This window comes from Lepisosteus platostomus, chromosome 11, assembly GCF_059453375.1.
Source record: "Lepisosteus platostomus isolate fLepPlt1 chromosome 11, fLepPlt1.hap1, whole genome shotgun sequence".
Classification (NCBI taxonomy): Eukaryota; Metazoa; Chordata; class Actinopteri; order Semionotiformes; family Lepisosteidae; genus Lepisosteus; species Lepisosteus platostomus.
In genome coordinates, this window is record NC_142621.1 from 27,267,890 (window position 1) to 27,287,830 (window position 19,941).

Below are 19,941 nucleotides of genomic sequence, written 5' to 3' on the forward strand. Positions count from 1 at the left end.
ATAATATTAGTACAGTGCGTGATCTCTGAAGAAATATTCATTCCTGCATGCACTTTGTTCTTCTCCCATTAAGCACACCCTACGGCATTTCAAGATATTTAATTGTGAGCTGCATCAATACAGTACATTGCATACATTTTAAAAATGCATTTTTTCCTGATATTCAGTTCAGTTCATTTGTCATATGCACGAGAGCAATGAAATGCTTAGGTAGCAGGTACAGTAGCTAGAAATGCAGACAGCTTAGCCGAAGCTTTGCTCTTTGTTAAGGATCACTAGAAAGTTAGTTATCTTCCTATAGGTAATACATAATTTTGAAGATTGCATAATCTTGTGCTGGTGTAACCAGCCCGGGTACATTAAATTGGTGGTCAAATTAATTTAATATTAATCAGTGCAAAAGGGAACACAATCGACATTTATGTACAAATGTATACTTCTAGTGCACTGGACTCAAGGAGGACGTAGTATAGAAGCTTCACCTTAATTGATGCTCCAGTCCACCCAATCAACACTGCTGGTGGTTAACCTGTGAAACACTAATGTCCAGTAGTCTTGGACTCAATTAATGCAACAAAAATGGATAAATTTCAGCCTTTTTGGATTTACTACTGCAAAGGACTTTATCATAACTCCCAGTATATCAACAATTTTACAAAGCACTGAAGACTATGTTTAACGAACCCTCATTATCAATCTTTCATTAAAAAAATTAATACCTGTTATCTTTCTGAAAGAACTTAAAGGGTAATAGGAGACGACGTTTTTTGAACAGCAGCTCAGTTTTCCCACTGAATACAGGTGCTTATATAACTGCCACTGGCTTCAATTAAAAAGGCAGCACACCAATTAAACGGCAATATTATCACTCTCAGTAATGAAATGAGCTATTTGCTTGCTCATAAACAAGTGCACACACTTTAAACACACATCGATAATGCATTCGCTCGGCTAAGCTTCTTCATTAATGAACTGTTTTGTTAATTAGGGTTTGACTTCTAATTACCTAGGTTAATTGCAGCCCCGAGATTTATTTTAAAACGTTCATTTTTAAAGGCTATATTTTATAAAATGCCATTCTAAAATATCTCTCTAACACATTCAAATCTTTTTAATAACATGGACTGTTTGATATTTACACCCAAGGACTTTCTCATTTAATTCCAGGCCAGATATTAAAAAAAAGAGAGTCATAGGCCTAAATTAAAATTAATCCAAACAAAATGGGGTAAAAGTAATTTCACTCTTTTAAGTGTTTAAGAAGAACAATAAAGTGGAAAGTTTACTGAAGCAACCTCCAAGTTAATTCGACTTCCACTACTGTATTCAGTACAGTAAGGTAAATACATAATATATAATAAAAAGATAACCTACTGTTCCAAATTTGTAACAACCCAATTGGGAATTGCCAATTGGTTTCAAGACTAATTTCTCTGGCATCAAGTTCTGTGTGGCTAAGGAGAGAATGACAGATGTAGACGCTCTTCCAAAGTGCCCAAGTCCAGGATTATCCATCATTTGACACGCTGTAACTCCACAGTGCCTGATTTTGTTCATATCCCACTGATGTCTCTGCATGATTGTGGGGTCCTGGTAGGGTGCAGTTTTCTGGAAAGCTGAGAGTAATCCCAACTTTACCCTGGTGCTGCTCTAACAACAGTGCCACTGCTTGGTAAATTCTGGTCACGTCACGATAATGACATGAACCAGGCCCAAACTCACAACTCCAGGATTCAGAGTTCAACATGAGCTCCAGACAAGAGTCTTTGATGACTGAACCACTGTGTAGCCTCTTTTATCATTTTAACTGAATTATTGAAGTGTTCCACATTATATTAGAATCTTGCATGAAGGATAACAATATGTGAAAATTTAAATACGAAATATAATGCGTTGTGATAAAAAGGAAAGAAGGTGCTGTGCTATAAGGAAGAAATAAATAAAGGGTTTACTACACCTAATTATAAGCAAAACAACACACAACTTCATATTTTATGAGGTTTCTGAAACTACATAATGAGTGTGCAGTGTATGAAGAATGTACCCAATGTCCTGAGCCTAATATAGAAGGATACCACAGAGATAATTTCTGTCGCTGCTATTTACAGTTCATGATCAATGCACACACAAAGCATCTCACCGCTGTGCTCCTTATTTATCTTTGTAGACAAGGAATCAAGCATCCTATCTCTGAACCAAACAAAATTTATGAAGGTTAGCTGGAAGTGTTCTCTAGCTTAATAAATTGACAGCAAAATGTTGTTTTTTTTTCAACATCCAATATGATCTACTTGTAATACACAAAGCAATGAACAAAGCAATGCAACAATGTGTGGCTTGCTTGTACAAGTACACTCTATACACAAACTAAAGGTAAGTGTGACAGAAATGGCCTCTGTCTTCCTTTAAAATCAAGCACAGATCGCTCCAAATCATCCTGCTATCTATACACTAGATATGAAGTTTGCAATAAATATGGAGCAGATCCATTGGTTATATAATCTGCATTCTTCTATTACTTGATGTGTGTCACTTATACAGAGCACTGCCTACTACCCTCTTAAATTCAACTTAAGTTACTGCACACACCACCACTTTGGTAGGGGTGGAGTTTATTCTAGACATTTGCCATTAAAGCTTACAAAAATTAAAAAAAAGCCCTAACAATATAATCTATATCTGCAAATGTAGGAAATAGATCTGGCTTTCTGCACCAGAGAGTATGTAGTCAAATTCTTAGACACCAACAGCCTTGTTTCTCAGGAACTAGTGCCAAACCAACTAGTTTAATTAAGACTGAAAAGTTTTGTTATTGTGGCTTCTTTAAAGTGACTGACTAATCTTAAAACTCATGGATGTCTGAGTAATGCAGATATGGAGAAGAGGGGTAATTATCTTGAAATAAGACTTGGAAATCGAAGTGGTATGATCCAGGGAGATAAAATAAAATCTCGGTGTATTTATTTCCTTTCAGTTTTAGGCCAAAAGGTTCCGCTGATATGGCAGTAAATATCATGCTGTTAAATTTGGCCCAGACTGAAGCAGCAAACAATGTAAACTGATTTTTTTGATAAATCTGCTTAAGTGTAGATTGATCTTACACTTGAAAAATAAAGAAATACTTGCTGAAGAGTTATTAGTTGTATTCACTCTTGTTTGATTTATTACTCCTTAATTGCCAAGCATGATCCCAAGTTTTCTCATTAAAACAAGTGAAATAACCATCTTTTCAGTCCACATTCCTCACCCCCAAAGATTTTAAAAAGACATGCATCTTTTCATAAAAGCAAGGAAATGCTCCTTAATAAAGGATTTTGCTTTGCTCTTTTCAATTCCTGTTCTGTCACTAGCAATACTTCCACCACAGCAGAATTCTATTCATGCATCTATTATTCCTATCCATCTGAAAGATGAGAAATGGTTGGAGACCGGTTGTGGAATTACAAACCATTCATGAAACATCTACATCACTCTTATTTCAAGGGTGAGTGAAGCAAGGTATAAGACCAACTGATAAAGACCAGCGGCCATCCAGCAGACTTCTCTTTCCCAAAAGATTTAAGGAGGCATGGGTTCGTTCGTGCCCCTCTATATGAAAACTGTTGGCAATTTTTTAAGTCTTCAAAAATGGATAATGAGATACAGCATTGTTTTTAGAATCCAATATACAACTCTCCTGTGTTATTTTAAAAGTCCTTTAATTTGTATCGGTTTTACAGGTCAATTGACCACACCAAGGTCTGTGCTCCATGTCATTCTTTGTCAATTTGTGCAGCCATTACTATTGACATGCTAAATGAATATAAAGAAAACTAATAATTTCAGATTAGACGGGTAAAATGAGAACACACTGATGACTTCCATGTATAGCCATTTAGTGATGCAACCCTACTGGTGTAACGTCTCACCTGAGATTTGAAACCACAGTTTCTCCAGCCCTAACTGTTACCTAACACAGTTGGCCAATTAATTTAGATCTGCATCAAAGCAGAAAAGGTTATTTTGTGTTAAGTTTTGTTTTAAATTGTACAACCATTTATGAATGTAAAATTTATAATCAAAATCACTGCTTCTCTACAAAGTACAAATGTAGAAAATGTATTTAAGGAAAGGAAATGATTGCCTTATTTTAATTCCCAGGGTTAAGAATGAATATGAGACAGCAATAGTCTCTTTCACCCCTACCTTGCCCAAAGATGCATTTTAACTTTTAAGAACTGGTTCTAACTCATTTTGGAATAAGGTTCCCTAAATTGTAATTCTTTATAACATAATCAACAGTATAAACATTTCCTCAGAAAAAGTCCTAAATTCTAAATTACCTCACATGGTAGTTATTGTTCATTTGTAGCAAGCAGATGATGGGCCATGGGCCAGTGGTAGATGAATTTGCCACTTGGTGTGAACAAAACTTTGAAGTTTCTAAGATAAAAGACATGGCAATTGATTTAAGGAGGAACGCTCAGACCCCCCACTCAAACCTGCATCAGGGCTGAATCACTAAAGAGATGGCAGAAAGGGGGAACAGCTTCTAGTTTTATTAAAGGAAGCTTAAACATTTTAAGGTTGATAATTCATTTGTTGTTCATGTTTTATCAGTTTTATCAGCCTTTTATTGAATCTACTTTAATTACCCTGATTTCTTGATTTGAGAATCTTAATCAAGGACTAGTAAGGACAAATTGGGGAGTATAGTCAAACTATGTCAGGTTTGTGTACAGCATTGTGAAAGGAAAGGTTTTGTGTACAGCATTTCCTTTCTAGAGGGCCCTTCATGGCCTTTGTTTAATTAATTCCAATTAGTCCCCTCAGAATGCAGACACAGATTTCCCAAATTAAAAATAGATAGGTTACAGTTCTCATTATACCTCTTGTTATATCCTAGTTTAACAAACCATTCTTTTGTGTATGTACAAGTGCATAGTTTGTTTTTGGGTCTCTTCATATTGTTTGCTGCTGCCCCCTTTCGGATAATGAAGATTCTTGCTTTTAAATCACTTTTCTTCCTGGAACAACTCAATAACACCTGTGTCGTTTCAGAGGCAGCAGATCATGCTAAGCAGACTGACCAAGACGAAGGACTAAAGAGTTAAGACCCACGTTTCGCACCACGAAGGGAGGCTGGCTGTCCGTTTCTTTCTTGAACCTGTAGGGCCCGAGGTTTAGGTGACTGAGTCGCTGGCTGGCCTCCTCTGACAGCTCGCACATACGTCTGTTCGTGTACGGAGAGGGGGACCGTGACTGGGAAGCCACCGTCGGCTGCTCGTACCGACAGACTGAAGGGCTCTGCTGGTCCGCCGAGCAAGGGCTCTTCTTTATTCCCCTGCCAGAGCGGGGTTTCAATGGCGTGGAACGACGGGGCTGAAGAAAAAAAAAAGTAGGGTTTTAGACACCTGTGAAGAGGACGAGGTTAGATTTTTTTCTTGCAGCTGTTTGATGGGATTATAGAAATGCATACAATATTTTCATATAGCACACTCCCTCAAGCACGTGCCTTGCAGTACAAAATTCAAGCAGGGTCCTGTCACTTATTCTAGCTCAGAATACATCAAGGAACTATTCCCAAATTATATTTAAAAGACTCAAATGTGATAGCACTCCTAATGTGATTATCTTCGGAACACCAGAACAGATGTTACAACTCAAGACACTTTATTTCCTGATTTTTCTGACTTCAAGAATCCATTGATCTCTCAGCAAACAAAAGATGTGATCAGGGCCTTACAAAATCAGTAACTTCTGAGAGTACTAAGGCCCAAAACCACGAGCTTTTGTTTTTATTGCCAGGTTATCTAACATATCTTGGATTATCAACCTTTATGCAACCTGTATCCTTACTACAGTGATGTAGTGGCACTTTAAAAAAATACTTTCACCACAGGAGACAACTGATTTGAAGGCAAGCAAAAAATGGTTATCATAGTTTTCTAAAAACACTTAAAAAATAAACAAATGCCCAATAAATTAAGATGGATATTCATTCCCTTGTTGATCAGATGTCAACTACCATAAGTGTGTCTTACATGATTATATACAGTAGGTTATAAAAAGATCAGTGTGCCATATAAGAATTCTGAAGTACTTTATCAACATTCAGGTTAACAGTGGCTACAGTACATCTAAGCAGAGAAATCCCAGCTCATTCTTCAAAGGATATTCTCCAAATATTCAGAACCTGGAACCATCCATGTATGAGACACAGTACCGTTGTTTTTTCTTTAGAGAAACAGCATCAGATTACCTTAGATGAAATGAATGGTCTCACTGTTTTGCTTTTCAACCCAAAAACAATTTTGTATACAAATAATAATAATAATAATAATAATAATAATAATAATAATAATAATAATAATAATAATTTCCTTACACTTATATAGCACGTTTCATGACACCCCACTCAAAGCCCTTTACTGGTAATGGGGACTCTCCGCCACCAAGTACACCAGTACGCTCACCACACATCAGCTGTTAGTGGGGCCAGGGGAAAATTTTGCCAGGGCACCTGGGTATCACCCCTACTCTTTTCGAGAAATGCCCTAGGGATTTAAAGTCAGAAGTCTGTGCTGTATATGGCTTTTTTGAATCAATCATAAAATGGTGCCCTTGTGTTCAGCCTTGTAAACTTTAAGTGCTTATTACATGACCACAAAACAGTGCTCTGGCACTGAAAAACATTACTACTACACCACAGGTGGGGACAGGTTTTTAGACCTGCCAACTGCACTAATGTTATTATTTCCTTGATCCTGGAGTAAGTTTGAAAAGTAATTCTGAACAACTGGAAAAATGGGCTATTTGAAGGAAGACAGATCAAACGATATTATATGATGTTCAAGTGGGGAGCCACTTCAGCATGTTTGGACTGCAAAATAAAAAGTAAAATTAATTCCACACTGAAAAATAGAAATGAGAAACAACATTTATGCTGTGGAGTCTCCTTATACACTCCTGAAATACGTTTTCTGAAAGACTTTTCTTTGTGTTTTTCAGTGTGGAATTAACCTTTACTTATTCGGATAATATTTGATAAAATATTCCATAAAAGGATAAGACTAAAAGCAAAAATGCTGGCTAGAAATGTTGTAAACTGTTTTTCTATACAGTAAGGCAGGAAAAAAAAAACTTTGTGTTTATGCTTACTAAACAATACCTTTGGATCTTACTCAGAGATGTTTGATGCCTCAGGAATATTTTAACTGCATTTTTGGTTTGTGTTTTGTGGTGCTAAGTATGGAAAGGCTAATTAAATGTGTCTTAAACATTAGACTTGTGCTCCAAACAAAACACAATAAACAACAACTATGACTATGATATTAGTTTTGGTGGGGGGGGGGGGGTCTGGCTTTGTTCCTTTTCACATCTTTGGGTCTCCAAGTGCTGGGCTCCTTTCCAGATATTCTTCTTATATCTTAGTCAAAAGCTGTAATCTCCCAGAGGTTTAAAAGCTTATGGCACAACATATAATTTCTATACCCACACTTCTCTAAAAGTTTGCTTTACAATAGCAGCTATTTATAAGAAATGTGTCTCACCTGAATTAGTTTATGCCACAAGGTGTTGAACAGAAAGTTTTAGCCCTGCTAACTCTGAGCAATCTCCCTCCCCCCAGCTCTTCTGAGTACTAATATTCCTTTCTTGGCAAATGACTCCAATAATTCCAATAGCCAGCTAACATAATTTTGAGTCGCAATAACTGTTTTCCTGCAGGCGATGAAGGATAAATAAGTTTTTAAAAAAATGTTAATTGCATTTGATGGCCGGCTCCAGCATAATATGATAATGACATTACATGGCTATAAAAATAAAGATAATTTAAATGCTAATTGGAACATCCCAGCATATTAACTCATTTTAAAAAGTGGAATAAATAAATCCTGATTGAGATTGCTATTTGAAGTAGACAGATTTAATAAAATTAAACTTTAAGTAGTTTTTTTTCCCTTCTGCTTTTCATTCTTTTTTTTCTTCTGGTTAGAAGACAAAGAGCCCTTTTATACCCACAGCCTTTTTATACCCTGAGCCTTGGTGCTCTGATGAGATTAGCTCGTGTACTGGTATTGGTAATGGGTGATAAAGCTGGTTGTCCTTGAAACAACAAAGCACAGAGCCACAAGTAGCTTATTAAACGAGACATGAAGCCCTGTTCAAACACATGCAAATGCACTGCAAAAACAGTTTTAAATGAATAGTCTGTGTAGTCAAAAAATTTGGCAAAAGAAAAATAAAACAGCAAAAGATGGAGACATACAGTACAAGGCAAAACTCTAGTATACAGAATATCACCCGGATAAATGCTTACATGTGAAACTATTAAACTATCGGAAATACTGTTCATCAGAAAATGCATTTATTATTTTTTTTAGGTAGAGGAATTGTCATTGTGTATCACATTAGGGATTTATTTTAAAAAAAAAGGAAAACAGTCTTCACTTTTGTAAAACCTGCTGGTTAAATGTCAGTCCCAGGTATCTATTAGTACTTTTGGTGCTGGTGATGCCACAATTCTGTATCTTTTGATTTCTGCACTCATTCAGGTCTCTTTGGGGGTCATTACAGGCTATCCCTTCTCTTCATAGTGTTCGAGTATCATCATTCAGCTCTAATAATGAGCCCTGCAGTCTGACCCAAGATTGCACAGTGCAGATTTGAATCGAGTCTCTAAATTTAAAAAACAATACACAACAACAAAGTCTTTAGCTGTAGCAAAGCTTTAATTCCTGAAAGATCACTGCCATATTCTGTAAGACGTTCTCTTCCATTTTAAAGTTTTGAAGAAAGATAACTACCGCAGTTAAAGAAGACTGTAGTAAAACAAATCAAGTCTACTGCACATACCTACCACAGGCTTGATTAAAATATCAAAGATATTTTGTTACAAAGCATTTTAATTTCAGCACTCACCTTGAAACTTCAGGTATGCCAGCAATACCCCATACTTCAAGGCTGTAAGTGCGTTTCTTCCAAAGAGTGTATAATTGTTTTTCTACATCCACTTATTTCCCACTCATTGTCATTAGTCTGCATGGACTGCAGTACATACACCTGCACCAATTATCCCTCAGTTTGTTCACTTTAAGTAGAAATTCAGAAAAGAAGCATGCATGTTTGTCTTCTTCTCAAGCTAACTTTCTGGGTAAAACATGTATGATGTACAGAGCACATTGGTATTCAGCTACATTTCATTGTTACCTAGACCCAGCTTCATAAAATTATAAACTGAAAGCATAGAATTAAATATTGAAAGAGCAGTAGGTGAACTGGCATTTAACGTTATGCACAAAGATTTTTAAGGTTGCTAAGCAGTGGACAGCTGCGTTTAATATTCTATTATCCCGATTCCTGTCTGACACAGCGCTGAATAAAGAAACTTTCCAGTGATTCCACAACAATAAAAGGTTTGAGCAGCGATTAGAAAAACACATTTACTTACAGAGGATGTTTGCATGGTCTCTTTCAAATCACATTCCTTAATGACAGATACTGTTGAGAATTCCACCTTGGGAGCGATTCCCTTTGGGAAAGACAAGTAGTTAAACTGATGCACAAATAAAACATGCACAACATAACTGCAAACAGAGACAAGCAAAAAATGTGTTTTAGTGGCATCTTTAAAATCAACTATGGCCTATTTGTAGAGTTCAAGCTCTGACTCCTATTGCAGCTTTGTTAACAAAATTACATGTCTGCTCCGCAAGACTGCCATTAAACGCCTTGCTCTTCAAAGTCAAAACAGCTGTATTTGTGCATTGAGGCATTTTATCTCTTTTTGGGGGTAAAGGCTCAGCTACATTTCAACATATTCCTATGAATGTCAGTTTCTTCTTCTTCTATCATCAATCCTTTTCCTAGCCTCTTTATCCAATAGAGGGGGCGTTCGCGGAGGAGCCGAAGCCTCCTGGCAAGTAATGGGGAAAAGGCAAGATACCCCCTGGATGGGATACCAGTCCAGTGTAGAGCAATCTATCATACATATTTACCAAAAAATACACATATTGTATTGTGCTCGTCATGCTCTTGCCTTTTTAGCTATTAGTTACCATGCTTTTTGAAAGACTACTCTGTAAGTGATAAGAATGCCTCTTCTTTGAAATACACAGTCTGATTTTCTAGTTTTTTTTAATTCTGTCTTTATCGTTGTGGATTAACCCTTTCATAACACACATCCTGCTTCTTCTTGTTTCAAAACTGATGCATATTCTATTGGCTGTGCTCTGCAGAAATTGTGCTATGATAATATAACTGTTCTGGTGATATATTTGAAAGCAATTCCTGAAAACTACTAAGATGTCTGTATACAAATCAGTATATTTGAAATTTGTAGGTGAAGTCTTCAGACCTTTTTTTTACTGTTTTTTTTAAACCACGTGCAGTAAGCTTCTTCATTTCACTTTCTCTCTTTCTTCATTCTATCAGATTCTCATTCTTATTTCTAACAGATACTAACAGGACAGTCAAGACTGTCAAGAGAAACAACACACAGGGTATTTGTTAGCTAAATTAAAGCGCATTCAATAGTTCAAACAGTCCCAGATATAGACTTACAGGAAAAGATATAGATCTTTTCATTAGCATCTCCCTCTCAGAACCTGGGTATCTGGGGGTCAGCCTTGGGCCAGGATACAAGAATTCCCGTGTATTTTCCACAAGCGTTGCTAAGGTTTCCCCTACTACAAAAACAAGAGTACACAGCATGAATGTAAGGACAGATCCACAGAAAAGATCAAGAATGGAGGTGTCAGATTATGGGTTTCATCAGGGGAGAGCATGAAGTCATTAAATAAATAAAAAATGTCCAGATTTTTCACAGTATGAAGATCAAACTATGGTAACTCTGTGAGCACATACTATTTTGGAGGGAGCACCTGCAGAAATAATGGAAACGCACAAAATGTTCTCATCAGAACAGAGTCTGATCATTTTGTTTCATAAGGGATTAAAAAGATTCACCTGCACTGGCAAAGTACCTAAGCTATATGGACATCTCTCCTTTGACAAAAATAATATTAAAAAAATTGTAAAATAACATCCAATTTAACATTCAAGACACTAAAGGCAGAACGTGCCATGAATTAATCAATACATATTTGAGCAGAAGTGACGGCAACAAAAGGAGATTTATATAGGTCCAGTCTAAATTTAGTTACAAAAATGAAAACATAGTGGGGTACCTGGTGGAACAAGTTGAATGAGCTCAAATGAGGTTGTATCCACTGCGAGAAGAGGAAAGAAGAATTTGGATTAATAATGCTTAAGTATTACAAAGTTCAAAATTGAAAATGCTGTTTAGGAGATAACTCACATTCCAGGAGCTCAGCAATGTCCCCTGGGTCTACTGCATCTGCAAAGACCTTTGAAAAAACAATAACATGTACAGTATGGAGACTTCTCTAATAAAAAAAAGTTTAAGGGTACTTCTATTAAGACCGACAAGTAAGGTACCAAAAACAATACAGAACAATAATGTGTTTTAGGCATCTGTATAGTAATTGTTTTTTTTTGTGTTACCATTAATCTCCCCACTTTTTAAACTTACGATTTAAAGCCCAAGGCACTCACTTCACAAACACACAGTTCAGAGGAGCTGTGTTCTTGAAACTGCAGTATTCTGTAAATGTCACTCACAATCATTATCATTTAGCGGACATTTTTATGCACAGTTGCTTACCACTGACTATTTTTGTACCACTTTATACACTTGGCATAGCTGGAGAAAATGTAGGTGAGGTACAGTAGAAATATCTAACCCGAGGGATCGAAACTCTCTGTTTGCACTCTGTGTGTATACAACCTTCTCTCCACAAACCACAAAGACTTGGACAAGTTTAATACTGTCCACTTTATAATGCAAGATAACATTGGCTCTAAACTATTTAACAGGACAAGCTGTTGATGTGATGGGGGAGCATGATACAGTGGATGGTATGAGGAAGAGAATTATTTTATATTCCTCTTTCATGGTCTTTATTTCCTGTTTTTGTTTAAATGTATCTGTGTGAACAGTCTTCACATCAGGAGTTTTAAAACGTTTGTGACTGGAGGTCCTCTTTTCGGAAAACATCACTCAAAAAGGATCTCTAATTTCAATGTAAAACCAAATGGAGGCCTATAATTATTACAAAACATTTACTATGAAGTATTAAAATATTAAAAGCAGAACAAAAGATAACCATCCACTAGATCATCATCAGAAAATCAACATTGAGAATAATGTTTCTGGGGAACCCCTGGACTCCCAGATGTCTCCCTGCTGAAAGGGATATCTATTAATGGTTTTTAATTAAATGCCTGAGCATACTGTATTTATGAGGGCGTAAACCAAAGAAACTGAACAATTTAAATTCGTAAAATGAAAGGGTGACAGGTTTTTCACTCATTAATGACTCAGAAGCCTGCCTGAACGTGAAAGGCACTCTATAAAACTAAGGCAATGCAACATAAAAAGTACGCTTACCTTCTCAAAGTTTAACTTTTCATGGAATAGTAAAGGAAAGATGGGAGGGAGACACTTTGTCTTTTGGTATTTCCCCATGATACAGACACTGAGGTATACATCCTCTTGATCTGTGAGTACCACTCCTGGACAGGTTACCTGTACCATATAAAGAAAAGATGTTGTAGAGCAAAGATGATTCAACAGGAACAGTTCCCAGGAACCACAAACAAAATTGTCTAAAAGATGTGAGTGCCCCTCTGGTGGACCTTGAAATGAAAGGGCGATAGGTTTTTCACTCATTACTGATTCTAAAAGCCTGGCTGTACCTTTCCATTTGCAATGGGTCTGCTTTGGCCTTAAGCAAGTCCAAAGAGAGAGTGAATTCACTGAGACTAACTGGTATATTTGTTTTGTTACACAGGCTTGAGTTTGAGGTTGGCTTATCTGGAACCGTCCTGAAGTGGTTTACTTCATATTTAAGTGATCGTTTTCGTTACGTTCAAATATCTAATAATTGAACTGCTTCATCAATGTCACCAGTTCAATTTGGGATACTACAGGGATCAGTGCTGGGACCAATATTGTTCTATCTACATGCTGCCGCTAGGTAGGATAATACGAAAACATAATATTAACTTTCATTCATATGCTGATAACAGGCAAATATACATTTTGTTTACACCAAATGACGACTCTTCTATTATCACTTTAGTTAACTGCATTAATGAAGTAAAGACTTGGATGTGTGAAAACATTTTGTTACTTAAGTCTGATAAAACTAAGGTTCTTTTGTTTGGAGGAAACAATACTGATAGGACTACTAAAACTTCAGCACTTAACTCAGAGGATTTAAAAATTTGCCTCAGTGACTCAGCACGTAACGTAGGCGTCATATTAGACACAAGGCTCACATTTAACTCTCATGTTAAAACAGTATCTAAAACATGCTTCCTACAGTTATGTCCTGGCCAAATTTCCAATTGGCCCTTACCAATCATGGCCTCCTAATAACCCCCCTCTATGAATTGGCTACATTACTCTGCTCTCCTCCCCACTGATAGCTGATGTGTGGTGAGCGTTCTGGCGCACTATGGCTGCCGTCGCATCATCCAGGTGGATGCTGCACATTGGTGGTGGTGGAGGGGAGTCCCCATTACCTGTAAAGCGCTTTGAGTGGAGTGTCCAGAAAAGCGCTATATAAGTGTAAGCAATTATTATTATTATTAAGAAATATTGCAAAACTACAGCAGTTTCGCTCCACTCAAGACACAGAGAAATTAATACATGCTCTTGTACAGTATATAGCAGGTTAGGCTAATGCAATGCCCTATTATCAGGAAGCACCCACCACTCTTTCAACAACTTACAGCGAATTTAAATTCCAGAAGCTAGAATTGTAAGTACGACCATATAACCCCCATACAGCTCTCTTCATTGGCTTCCTGTCAGGTACAGGGCGGACTTCAAAATCCTTCTACTTACTTACAAGGCTCTTTGAGGTCAGGCACCTGTCTATCTAATGGAACTTATTAATATATACCATCCAAGTCGCCTGCTTAGATCACAGAATGCAGGTCTTCTTCATATTCCACAAATTAATAAAAACACAGTTGGTGTGTTACAGGGCCCCTAGCTTATGGAACAGTCTCCCACCCCATATTTGGGATGCTGACTCAATCTCAGTATTCAAATCCAGACAAGACCTATTACTTCAGCCTAGCCTACTCACATCTTACATTATAGCCTGCTGCAACCATTGCTGCTGGTGCTGCTGTACATGCCATTGTGTGTCTCTATGTTGGCCCACCAGGTAGATACATCTGTTCTGACCAGACTATCCTATTCTCCTCCCCACACGTCCGGATGGTGCCCAGGCTGGGTACCATCTGAGTTGGATGCTGCATCACTGCCATGGATCCAAGAGGGACATCATGGATATACAGTAGCTATTGTTTAGGAGGAATTTACTGGTCTACAGAGATCTGCATGGAGTACTAACACACAGAAGACATGATGGATGGATGGATGGATGGATGGATGGATGGATTAATACCCTCATCGTTTCCTTTTTTAAATTATATAATGTTAGCATGCCCAAAGGGGTTGGGCAACCAGTTGACCTTGGACCTTTTTCTCTCCTTACTAAGGAGTTTTTGGTTCCTCTCCTCCGTTGTCTTCTGTTCTGTTTTGACAAAATGTATCGGCAATTGTATTGTTAAGGTTGTATTGGGGCAACCTTGTTGTGAAAGGCCTATATAAAAATAAATTGAATTGAATTGTATATTTCCAGAGACTGACATGAGAGGCCTGGATTTTATTCATATTTTACATATTACAACAGTTAATGTTTACATTTTTATTGCAAATATGAATCTCTTGTGCTAACATTACATATAAGATGGTGGCCACTGTGGTCGCCACTAGACTGAAGTATAGCAACCAACTGGGTAAGACACAGTAGACATGGTGCGTCTGCAGGCCCACTTAAGAGCAGAACAGGTAGAGGAGTGAGAAATGACTACACCAACTGAATTAAAGGGACCTGAGAAAAGACAGGTTACACAAATCCGGGGCTGAATTTAGCCATGGCACTGTGAACACTCCTGCTCTAACAAATAGTGCCATGGGATATTTAATAACTAAGTTACTCATGATCTTAAATTAATGTCTCACACAAAGCATGTCACATCCTACAGCATACTTTCCCCTGTAAGTTCTCTAGGACAGTGGTATGGAAATATGTTCCAGAGGGTAAGGCTGCTATTTAATGGTCCACCAACAATTTACAGCAGCGACTTGGTTTTCCTTAAAGGTGTCCCATCTCAGTACTGCCCATGCCCAGCCTTGTATAGTTCACGAGATCTGATGTGATCTGGCTAGAAGGTATCCATTAAAATTAAAACAACACAGTGTATTTACAAAGTCCCATATAACTTGCAGTTTGTAATGTCTATTAAATATTTAGCATCTACTTAAGCCTAACCGGAGGACTTTTTCTTCCTCTTTTTACACAGACGTATGTATAGGGGTGTAAACACTGTTGTACTTTTGGTTTTGTGATAATGTGAGTTTACCTTTATTTACACAAAAATCAGTTTGATTATTAAGTACACAAAAGCAGGGTGGCATAGTAGTTAGCATTGCTGCCTCACAGCGCTGGGGCCCTGGGTTCAATTTAGGACCTGAGGTGCTATCTGTGTGGAGTTTGTAAGTTCTCCCCGTGTTCACATGGGTTTCCTCTCACAGTTTAAAGACGTGCTGGCAGGTTATTTTCTAGAAGAAGACTGACCCTGGTGTGAGCGTATGTTTGTGGACTGCGGGGAGAACATAAAAACACCACAAAGACAGCACCCCAGTGCTGCAAGGCTGTGCTAACCACGCTCCCACCCCTTAAGGCACGTCTCCTCTTTAAATGACTTCTCAGATTGACTGCTGCAGTAAATTACATACATAGCACCGGCCTCTGCCTTTAGTCTGTCTGCTGCGCTCCTAGCACACCCACTCTTCTTCCACGAATTCAAATCCATTACTTGCGTACAAACGCACAAAACCACGCCTCACTTAGGCGAGCATTGGCTAAAGGAAATTCCGTCCAGCCACTCGATTGGCCACATCAGTAAGGTCCTTTGTGGCGATTTGTGAAGCTCAAGCCACTCAAATTCATTGTTATCCGTTCTCATCCTCTGTATTCAAGAAGAAGTTACGCCGTGATGGGCAGCCTCTTCGATTCACTTAAAGAACTCCATACGGAAAATGCCTACACAAAGATGCACCCTCAAAGAAATAAAAAAAAACACGAACAACTTACTCACAGAAAACCGATTTAACGTAATTCACATTTAATGTACAAAAACGACTACAGCCTCCTGTTTACGTTTCTACTGTATTTTACACTCGACGAACAATTTCCATCATTACAGTAAAAAGAATGACTAAGAAACTCTTCTTTCTGGTCACAACAAATGAGAATATAAGTAACATATCTTTAATATCAACTTACAGCTTGAATTTCTAATTCGATGATGCATTTCAGAACTTTATGTGGCATTTTGCAACTTCGGTAAGTCCTGTTTTGTGCAGTCAGTCCACCCATGTTTCCACTCCCGTTGTCATAGCTGCTAGTCTGTTTCGGAGGACGCTGCAGTTGGAAACAGGAAATGAAGCTCCACCATCAGTCATGTGACACTTGCTTAGCAAAGCTAAGTTCCCCACTTCTTATAAAAAGGGTTAGTATAGTGGTTGGTTTCAAAACTCACATATACTGTATATAATTGTTAATATTTTTTTTAGTACATTGCGAGACGAAGTGCGTTTTAATGAGTAACAGTAAATGTAATTATATATGATAAAATATATACAGTAGTAGATGCATGCCGTTAGATGTTTGGTCTGTGTGAGATTACATCGCGTCAGGGCAAAAGAAAAAAGTACAGGGCAAACTTCTGACTTGAGCTTGTTTTATTTCACTTATCTGACACATCCATAAGTATTAAATTGCTTTTTAAGTGCCCATTTCAAAGACGTTTGTGAAGTTTACTGAATTTAAGGAGTTCAAAGAGGGTGCCAGTACTCTGTAGACAAATAGCACCTTCTCAATTCAGATAATTACTGCTACTCTCTTGGGAGAGATAGATGATCAATGTATTGTATCCCACTGTGCTTCAGATTTCACAATTATGAGTATAATACTATATCTGTAGAATAGCAGAGTGCAGTAGTACCTACCTTGAGGAAGAATTTTAGCATTTACCTTTTTTAAAGTGTATAAGATAGTGACTAGTTGGCTTTGAAAAATGCCTATTACCCAGCAACAGTATGAAAGAACAATTGCAAGCATATTTTTTGACTTTTTGATATTAATGCTACAGCAGCAAAATGTCTAGCTCATTTCACACCTTTTATTTATATACTTCCTTTTGTTTATATGGTAGAACAGCAGAACAGCAGGTAAAACTGCTTCTTAAGAAGAACATGGTCAATTACAAATAAATGTTTGTAGAGAGAAAAACAACTCCTAATATGGAAGCTTAAAATGAGCTTTCATTTGTGAATTTTCTGTATAAAACTCATTGCATTTACCATCTCGGTGGAGAGGTTACTCACAGATCTGTATGAGAGGCTGCTCTCAGGTCTGCATGATTATATCCTCCCCATGCGCATGAATAAAGGGACTCTGCTTGACCACACCTAACCTGAGTGAAGACTTGTCTTCGACAACCTAGAGCTCTGGACCTACAAACAAAAGCCAAAGCAAAAACCTCCCAATAAAGTCTCTGATCTATGAACAGGAACTCTTAGGTTCATTGTAAAAGAGAATTCATTCTCAATACATTCACCTGGTAAAATAAAGGTATGATAACAAAAGTCTCTACCCCCACCGCCCTAAGAGGAAGGTACAATTGTCTGTACTTATGGCAACAGTGTAAATGAGACTATTTTTTTATATATATAGTCACCCAAAAAGTTATATTACATTTAAAACAGGGTTAAGGGTTGACTGTAACACCCGAACACCCCACGCAATAATGTCATTGTAATGATATAGTTACTAGCACTAGGGAAAAAGATGATCCAGGGGTTTGATGTTTGTCACCACCATATCTTCAGGGAAATTGAGCAGGTCTTACAGTATTTTTACAAGACATGAAGCTGGAACTTAAAAACTAATTTCACATCAACATCATTTAGAAAAAAAAACTAACTGAAAAAAATATATGTATAGTGGAAAGCATCAGGTGTCAGTGAATTTACTGAAATTTACAGATTTTAAATGCTGCTAAAAGAGCTTAAAATTATATTATTGTTGAAATTAAAAATGAGAGCAAGTGAAATTAGCTCTGAGAGAAAATTAAAGTTTCTACACTAAATACAGGGCTGAGTCCAACATAAAGTTTGTTAAAACTTCAGGTAGAAAGATTAAAATAGACATTTTAAAACCTACAGGTATAACCTATTTCCAATGAATTATCCTTATTTTTCATCTTTCACATAAAATGTATATTTCAATGATGTTTTCCATTTTTTTTTCCAGCATTCTAAAAGAACTCTTAAATGCAGTTAACCTTGGTGTCTCTAAACAAATCTCTGTAAACAGCTTCCCAGTCTGGGACTGAAACTAATGAGTCACTAAAACTACCCTGCTTTGCTGTGGTGCCTGAAAAAAACTTGCTGGTTTAATGAGGTACAGAGCCATTATTATAAAGCCCAGAAGGGATTTGGAAGCACATCCCCCATTGAGAAATAATTGTTTAGGTTATTTATGTTAATAAAAAATTTAAAGCATCCATTCCTTTTTAATTTTCTTCTTTCCCTCTCCTTTGCAAAGGGGAGGGCTATTTCTGCTGTTCACATTTGCTAATCACTCAATTACCCTCGCTTCTTGCTACAAGACATTAATTGTAATGTGAATTAATCTGTGCAAAGTGTACTAACTTAATTGGAGTATAATGAACTTGCCACACATGCCTGTGTGAATAGACAAATTCCACTAATATACTGTAAGAAAAAAACATTTTTGCTTCAATTCATGTTTTTGTAACACTGTGGTGTTTATCCTTTGTGAGTCTGGATATTCAATAAACACATCAGCTCTTTTTTTATTTTGGTTATGAACAGAGCACAGTGTCGTGCTTTTTTCAGTAGAGCTGAGAACAGAATTGCTGCTTTCTGTAAAACTAACTAGACTCTTGGGTACCAAAGATTGCTAAGGTCTGTTGAAAAACTGATGCATTACTAATAGACACCAAAACTGATGTAGAAGAGGTTTGCTTTGTTTAGAAGAAGAAAAAGATATTAAGAATTTATATGTCTTCAGGCATACTTTGTAGTGTATACATAATTAGGATGTAATGTGTCTAGTCTAGTGAAGCAAGCACTAGAAAATAATCAGGCTTGATATAGGTTAAAACACTGGCACAGCAGGGAGGAGACTGAATAGATCAACTTAAGTTTCTTGCCGGCTCATCTTGCTTTGTTAAAGTCCTAGCATGTGAACTCTCCAGGAAGAGTGAGCTGCTGCAATTCACAGTTAGACTGAATTTTACATGCATGTATATTTTTTCTCACTGATAAGCCGATTGGGAATTATATGGGTGAATAGTTCACTGACTGAAATGGTAGTAGGGAGGTGATAAATATATTATTATCCACCAGTCTCCCACTTCTCTGCCCTCCCTGTTATTTTGAATAAGAGGGGCACTTGCACTTAAGGGGGGAGACATAATTAACTGATTGGAACATATTCATTCCGTTTCCCTTCCCCCTCAGAAACATCCTGCCACAGAGATGCTGCCGGGTACAATTGCTACAATATGAAATGGATTGTCATTCCTGCCACCATTGGCCTGTTGATGACAATGCTATGCCACGTACTGTATCCGCAGCCAGAGGTAGAGAATTGTAGAGGGTGTGTTGCTACATTGATGAGGCAGTGGGACAAAGAAAAGTGCCGCTTCAAGAACACCCAAACAATTTAAAAACAATCCTTTCGACTCATATTGAATGTTTGG

General features: G+C 37.4%; 1 protein-coding gene across 4 annotated transcripts in view; it reads right to left on the bottom strand.

The window, feature by feature from the left end:
- Window positions 1-16,574, bottom strand: part of spata6 (spermatogenesis associated 6) — a 41,540-nt gene extending 24,966 nt beyond the window's left edge. For 3 of the 4 annotated variants that reach the window (XM_088598966.1, XM_088598968.1, XM_088598967.1), the window contains exons 1-7: window positions 16,434-16,574; window positions 12,452-12,589; window positions 11,300-11,348; window positions 11,169-11,210; window positions 10,543-10,667; window positions 9,431-9,511; window positions 5,101-5,361 (exon numbers count right to left, since the gene is read on the bottom strand). In XM_088598966.1, coding sequence (XP_088455092.1) covers window positions 5,101-5,361; window positions 9,431-9,511; window positions 10,543-10,667; window positions 11,169-11,210; window positions 11,300-11,348; window positions 12,452-12,589; window positions 16,434-16,526 — 789 coding nt within the window. In that variant the 5' untranslated portion in view covers window positions 16,527-16,574. The remainder of the gene's footprint in view (window positions 1-5,100; window positions 5,362-9,430; window positions 9,512-10,542; window positions 10,668-11,168; window positions 11,211-11,299; window positions 11,349-12,451; window positions 12,590-16,433) is intronic. The other variant, XM_088598969.1, reaches the window with a different exon arrangement.
- Between the last annotated feature and the right edge of the window lie 3,367 nt (window positions 16,575-19,941).